Raw genomic sequence first — 7,131 nt, 5'->3', positions numbered from 1 at the left:
CTAGTGAATCAAATTCTAGTTCCGTACTAGGTCTTTATCGCCAAAAAGGAACTAGTCCGATAGGAACTAGATCCCCACCAGTCCAAAATCGGCGAAAAGTGGTACTTTTAAGAAACTAATTTTTTCAGTTTTTTCACCACAAATCTATATCTAAAGTGACGAATTTAGAAATGGTTCGGAACTATAGAAAAAGGGATGCAGAACGAACTAGATCCTATTTGTCGAATTTAGAACTATTTCGGAACTATCGAATAAGGGATGCAGCGGGGGGCTTGTTTACTTTACATAGATATATGTTCGGCGGCTTTTTCGTTCAAATGGACTTTCATTCTGCACTTCGTAGATGCTATTTCATAGTTTGGTAATACAAAACAAAGCTTTGTGTTAACATATTAACATCTTGGGGCCGTATGGAATCTAACCAATAACAGCGAGCACCTCTGCAAAGTCAGCCACAGCAAGGTATGTAAACGTACATTTCAACAAATTTAATTTCAAATTGAAAAAACGTTTCTTTGAAAATAATGTAAAATCGCACACGGAAGAACCGAAAAGATTGAAAAATCATGATACTTTTTTCTTTCGTCTGTCGATTTTAAAACTGGTTCGGAACTATAGAATTTAGGACTAGTTCGAAACTATCGAAAAAGGGATGCAGCGGGGGGCAATTGACACTTCCTAGGACATCGCCATGTTAAATTCGCCAGTTGCTTGCATGCAAAAGAGATTTATCGCGAACCAGTACTGGGTCTAAATGTACTAGAAGCGCCCCAGTTCAGAACTAGAGATTCTCCCCAAAGGGAAGAGCATTAAAACCAACACAATGACAACAGCATGAAAATACATGCACATACAAGCAAACATGGATACCCTGCAGGCAGTGAAGTTAGTTTAAATCTAAGTTTAATCTGTTTATATTTTGTTCAAGAAAAAAGCTAAGCACTTTTGTGGGGCGATGGCCAAAAAAAGTCAGACTTAGATACCCTGCATTAGGTGTCAACCAACTTGTAACTAACTACTTTTCGATCTCCATTTGTTTTTTTTTTGTCCTAAATTCGAAAAGCCATCTGTGAAGTGCAGAAACAAAGTGTATTCAAAGTAATTTTTGTATGAGGGTATTTAAATAAAAACTTGTTAACAGAAAACAAACTAACGATTACGTCTGCATGACTCCTGCGTGAATGTATAGCTCACTTTAAGTTGGTTTTGTCAAAGCTAATTAAAAGTGAGTTATCACTACAATTAGTTATTTTTATCAATTGATAATTTTTCACTGCCGGGTATGTATGTATGTATGTACTTAGGTATGCATATACCCATCTTTACTTAAATGTTTGTATTATTGCATTTAGGTGCGTTGTGCCGTCAAGTGTGATGACGCGTGGTGTGCGAAAAACAAAACGACAAATTCATGCACTTACGCCCAAAACCCTTTGCTATACACACCCGTACAATAAACATACCTACAACATACATTGTGCATGCCCCTGCAAACATGCTTCGTACACTTCTTAGTACTACATAAATACTTGCTGTAGTACAAATTTACTCGCACGTGATTGTTAGCAGGTTGGTGAATGACAACATACTAGCTCACGTGCCGCTGCTGTAGATGCATCCAAGCAAAAGAAAAAAGATATATACATACATACATACATATGTATGTACATCTGTATGGTGGCTACGTTGGAAAATTTATTGGAAGAGTTAGCATAAAAAATCCATATCTCCAACTTGAACTAGTAGCTTCGATAGCTTGGCAGAGATTTTCGCATTAAGCGCAATTGGTGCAGAAGTTATGATTATTTGTTGAGAAGGAAATATGGCAAAAATGGACTTATTTAAATTCACAGAAATGATTGCTAGGCAACAAATTGCGTATATACGCATACATAGGCAGAACTTCATTAGCAAGTGATGATGATATGGGTGAAACGTGTTCTCCTTTTTTCTATGTTGCGGAGTTCTGCCTGCGCTGGCCATGCCTGATGTACCTATATGCAAAAGTAATGGAAGTAAAAATAGGAGAACACGTTTCACCCACATCGTCATCCCCATCTTCATCTCATCTTCATATTAATCTACGCTTTTATATTTTTCTTTGACTTCATCGTTTCCTTTAACTTCGTCTTCTTCTTTTACCGTAGACAAAGGCGGAAAATAAAAAACTCTTTAAATATTTTTTTTTTTGTATTTTTATGTTTGCTCATATCTCGTGGATCTGGTTTTCTAAGATTCAACCACTATAATACTTCAATATGACTCTATCAGTGCTGCTTTAAGCGACATACACTCACGCATAGTCGATATCGCGGCCCAGAATATATTATTCCTTCACAAAAGTAATAAATATTTATTAGCAGTTTAGTTTTTGCCTGAACTATATCCACCCAACACTTAGCCTTCAGGAGCACTGGAAATAAGTTAAGGAAACTAAGATCCTTTTGGAAATGCCACAATTTCTCACCGGGTAAGTGCCTTTACAAGAAGTTTGTAATATTTACGTGAATGTTGGCCCGCTTTTGGTAAGCCGGGTAAGCATGCGTTTATATTGTAAGCCAAAAGCACTTAGAGACTTGACAGTGCAAATTGTCTCAGTTGTCGCTGTTGACAATATTTCATTGCTGACAATTTAAAAATTATTTCAGTGACACAGACGTGTGATAAACGGTGGACATGTGTGTGTAGATAAATATGCAAGAGTAGGAAGAATTTAAGAATTAATTTAAAAAATTTGGAGGCTAAATTTATGTTAAATAATAATACATAAGTACGTACAACTAAATCTACACGAAACCGTAGGATTGCTCTCCACCCTGTCTTATTTATCAGGCAAAGTAGCCCTTATGGCTTATTCCTAAAGAAGAGATAAAGCGGAAGAGAAACGGGGCGTAAAGAGTAATTTTTTTCTTTTTATGGATTTGAGCACTAAATATTTCAAAAGGAAGAGATTAAAGGCGTATGTAAAACATTTTGAATCTTCATCATCATTTAGGCATTATGAGCCTAGTGGGTTGTCGATGATGTCAATTAAAACCATTAGACTTTCCCATGAATTTTTTCTCGTAATCAAACCTAATTCTGCACCTTATTAATTTAAGAAGCAACTTCTATACTGTCAGGTATACTGTTTTTTAGAAAACACTTGTTTATGAGTTTTGCTTATAAGATCGCTCATCACAATTTGTCAGCCCATTCGTTATCTTGAGGTCCAGATTTTCCCGGTACTCACCTCAGCCTCAACTTAAATTCCTTTTCAAAACTTAGCAATGATTTTCCGGGCTTTTGATGCTGCTTGGCTGTCACTGCTGCCTCAGATTTGGTGTTCGCCACCGGTACGAAAAACAAAAAAAAACAATTCTCATTATTTTTGATGCAAGGAACCACCTAGGCTTAGGCACCAGACGCCAACGGGCTGCAGAACTATTTCAGAGTCGTTAGAGACGTCAGTAAAACAAATTTAAGCGATCCCTCAAGAAAGTGGCGAGATCTCTTCATTGTCTTCCATTGACAATCTGCCGTCGTACGTTATTTTAAGGGCAACACTAGGTATAAGCTAGTCATTTGAGGCCATATTCAAGGGAGATTTTGTTCTGGCAATCTTCTAAATTATTATCCATAACCAGTGCTTCGATTGTCGCGACAAAATGCCAAAATAAAACAGTCAACACATTATTTTTCACGCGAAATGTACAGTTATTTTGAAGCCATAGGTTAGACTATGTTTCTACGCTGACTCTAGAACTCAGGTCTTACTAAACGCTCTCCGATACTGTCTGAAAACATTCAGTAATCTCTTTGCCTTCAACTCGAATTGGAGTCTCCACGTGTTTAGCTGAGGGAGAGCGACTGACCGTAGCGATTACGTTATGTAACGTGAGTATGTATGCAGCTGAATGAGCCTTTGTAGTAGTTTACAGGCACACATCAACTCAACTAAGCGCTTCATAATTGCAGCTATAGAGGTGCCACCGCTTTGGGAGTGGAGTGTGAGCGATGTGTCAACCATGGTTGGGAATGTCAGCGACTATTAGTTCAATAAGTTTAGCAAAGAGATATTTGAGAATTGCATAAAAAATGTATATTCCTTTAAGCACGAGCGATTCGTTTTTTAAACACAACTACGTTTACTTAATCGAAAAGAGTAAGTCAATTGATAAATTCCAGCATTATCAAAATTCGAAACCTTCCACAAATAATCGAAAAGAAAAAAATTGTTTAATAACCTAACGAAAAATCGATAATTGTTGAAATAAATTCAGTTTTAAAGGACCGCCCAAATTTCGCAATTTCGACACTGTTCTCAGTTTCAGCTGAAATTCCGATACGATTCTAAATTCGGCCATACAAAATACTGAATTTCAGTGAAATTGAGACGAAATTGCCTCAACTTTGCGAATACAACTCTAAAAATAGCTTATTGTGAATTATAAATAAGCAAAAAGAAGAAATGCTCATCAATAACAAGCAAATGAAAACAGAACAAACAAACCGAGCAAAACAACAACAAACAAATAGACAAACAGTCATCGAAATTGAGATTGAAATTGAGATGGTCGTTTAAACACCTACAATTTCAATTTGGAATTGAGTGTTAAGATTGCGCAATTTCGGCAGCGTGGAAACGCTCATTAAACATTTTTTAGGATTAATCACTTTCCATGATTTCAAAAACATTAGCTAAAGACGAAGCTCCGCTGGAATAAACGATGCCATCAAAGAAAAAACTAAATTCGGCAAGAAAAATTCGACGATTTACAGTAGTCGAAAGAAAAAAATTTTTAAAACTTAATCAAAAAGAAACCCGTTGTTGACTGATCAATCATGTTTTGAAAAATATACCGATTGAAAAAAAAGAGAATGTCATAAATGGGTCTAGAAATCATAGACCCCCAATACTTCAAGAAGAAGCAAATAATAAAAAAAACCCATTGATTCAAGTTCAGATACTTTGCTGGAACAGGCGATGTCAACAGAAAACAAAAAAAATCGGTATGTAAAGAAAAAGTCGATGAATCGACTAAAAATTATCGAAACAAAATTCTTCAGTAAAAAATTGGAAAGAAGTAGTTACTGTTGGTGAAACGAACGATAAAAATGTTTAAATGGCTTTTGGATATATACAAATCGATTCGAAGAGAAAAAATACGGATTATTCGATTAATAATTATCGAAGTAAATTTCATTTTCAAACTAAACCGGAAAGAAAAACATGATTATTTAAGAAAATAACAAGAAATTTTTTTTTATGCAACATGTAAAAACAACATAAATGTACTCGACACTTCCGATTCATTCGTATATACTTATTATACATATTGTTTGTTGACTAAAAAATTAAACATATTTTTTTTTTTTATCTTTTCACTTACCTTCGGGCAGTGGCAGCACGCGCATATTCTCACGTTGCATGGCAGCCGTTGTCGATGTCAGCAGACAACCGAAATTATTTAAGGCGATAATGGCGACAAAACACACCAACACACTTAGCTGACGACAACGTTTGCCAAACGTTTTCCTTGTTGGTAACGTCGTCGTTGGTGTTGTTGCAGCTAATGTGGTATTGTTGTTCTTGCTGTTGTTGTTTTTCGCGCTTATCGCCATGCCTGTTGCGTTAATTCTACGTTTCATCATTGTGCTTGTTGTTACTCTGGTTGTAGCGATGTTATTATTATTGTTGTTAGTGTTGCTGTTGCTGATTTGCCGGCATCGCTTGCCCGTAGGCGGATGCATTGCGGCCACGTGCGGTACGTCCGCGAGGTGATATTATGCGCACGCGCCCGAGACCCGCTACGCAATTTTTGCGAATTTTTCAAGCACAATTCCCGAATTAGTGAGAGGACGATTTGCGGAAGCACACGCGTACAAATCAAAAAAGTAAGTGAATTTAAATCGAAAATGCACGATGTTAGGGTACGCACGCGAATTCAACGAAATTACGCTAACCGACGCAAAACTGACGCGCGTACGATTTTCGTCGACGATACGCGTTTAAATGCTTTATTTGGATGGGTTTGATTTTAAACAGACATTTATGCACTTATTTCTTCTTTGTTTCACGAAAGTGCTACTTTTTTTATAAAATTTTACATATATTTTTATTTTTTTAATTTACACCAATTAAAACTTATTAGCTAAAATTGCACATACACACTGAAAGAAAATTAAAAAAATAATTTACATATTAGATTAAAATGCAGTTTATAAAATTGCATTGATACTACACTTTAAATAGCATGTTTTTCGAATTTTGTAGGCAGTCAGAAAAAAGTGGAAATTATTAAGCATTTCTCGATTACAAATTCGCACAAACTTTTTCTGACAAAATGTCAGCTCGGTTTGGATTAAGTATTCGTATCTATAATGTGAAGTCCGTTTGTTGTGGCAGTGGGAAAAATTTGCAGCGGCATGCTGAAAAGAGAAAGAAAGAAAGACATATTACAAATTTAGAATTTCAATAAATTACAAATTTTCTGTGAAAATAGTTTATAGATTGTATAAAGCTTTTACAAATATGAAAAAATAGAGCCAGCTAATATTTTGCCTACACGTTTTTTTGTATTTAAGTAGTATGGTAACCCTATTTGGAAATTGGACCCACATTCAGTGTTGGCATAAGATAAAGATAAAGATTTATCTTCAAAATGAAAATATTTTTCATAAATAATCAGAAAATTCTTCACAAGAAGATAATTACAACTAAAAATAACTCCATACAAAAAATCTTCACAGTGAAATTATCTGGCAGCACTTGAATTTTTTTTTTTTATAGTTGGCAACAAATTTTTTCCGTTTTTGTCATCAATTTACTGCTGCAAATGCGAAAGTAGGCCAGCTAGAATTCTATTATCAAATATGGATAGGAAGAAATGAAACGTTGAACTGTGCCCACTGCCCACTGTGCCGTGGTTTTTGGTAAAAATTTAAATTTAAATTGCAGGATAGGCAGATATTAATATTGAGTTTTATGAATATGGTACGTTTTGTGAACTAGTCAAATAAAACTGTTATAAATTTTTGAACTGTGTATTTTTTTTTGTATAAAATGTGTTACGGTTTTGTATAAAAAATAACGTAAAATTTAAGTCTTCAATTAAGATATTTGTAGAGAAAAAAGTTTTTTTCCAGTTT

The 7,131-nt window shown here is 35.2% G+C and overlaps 1 protein-coding gene across 1 annotated transcript in view; it reads right to left on the bottom strand.

The window, feature by feature from the left end:
* The window catches only part of LOC118733231 (low-density lipoprotein receptor-related protein 2), a gene marked incomplete at its 5' end in the record, with an annotated part of 525,444 nt that overhangs the window by 403,777 nt on the left and 114,536 nt on the right, over positions 1 to 7,131 (bottom strand). Inside the window, 1 exon segment of the mRNA XM_036462554.1 lies at positions 5,373 to 6,411. Within this exon segment, the coding sequence (XP_036318447.1) occupies positions 5,373 to 5,733 (361 nt within the window).

Source organism: Rhagoletis pomonella, unplaced genomic scaffold (genome assembly GCF_013731165.1).
Source record: "Rhagoletis pomonella isolate Grant_MI unplaced genomic scaffold, Rhpom_1.0 Rhpom_scaffold_00002, whole genome shotgun sequence".
In the NCBI taxonomy this organism is placed as follows: domain Eukaryota; kingdom Metazoa; phylum Arthropoda; class Insecta; order Diptera; family Tephritidae; genus Rhagoletis; species Rhagoletis pomonella.
Note: the sequence above shows the minus strand (reverse complement) of the source record. Positions and strands in the feature narration are given on the sequence as shown.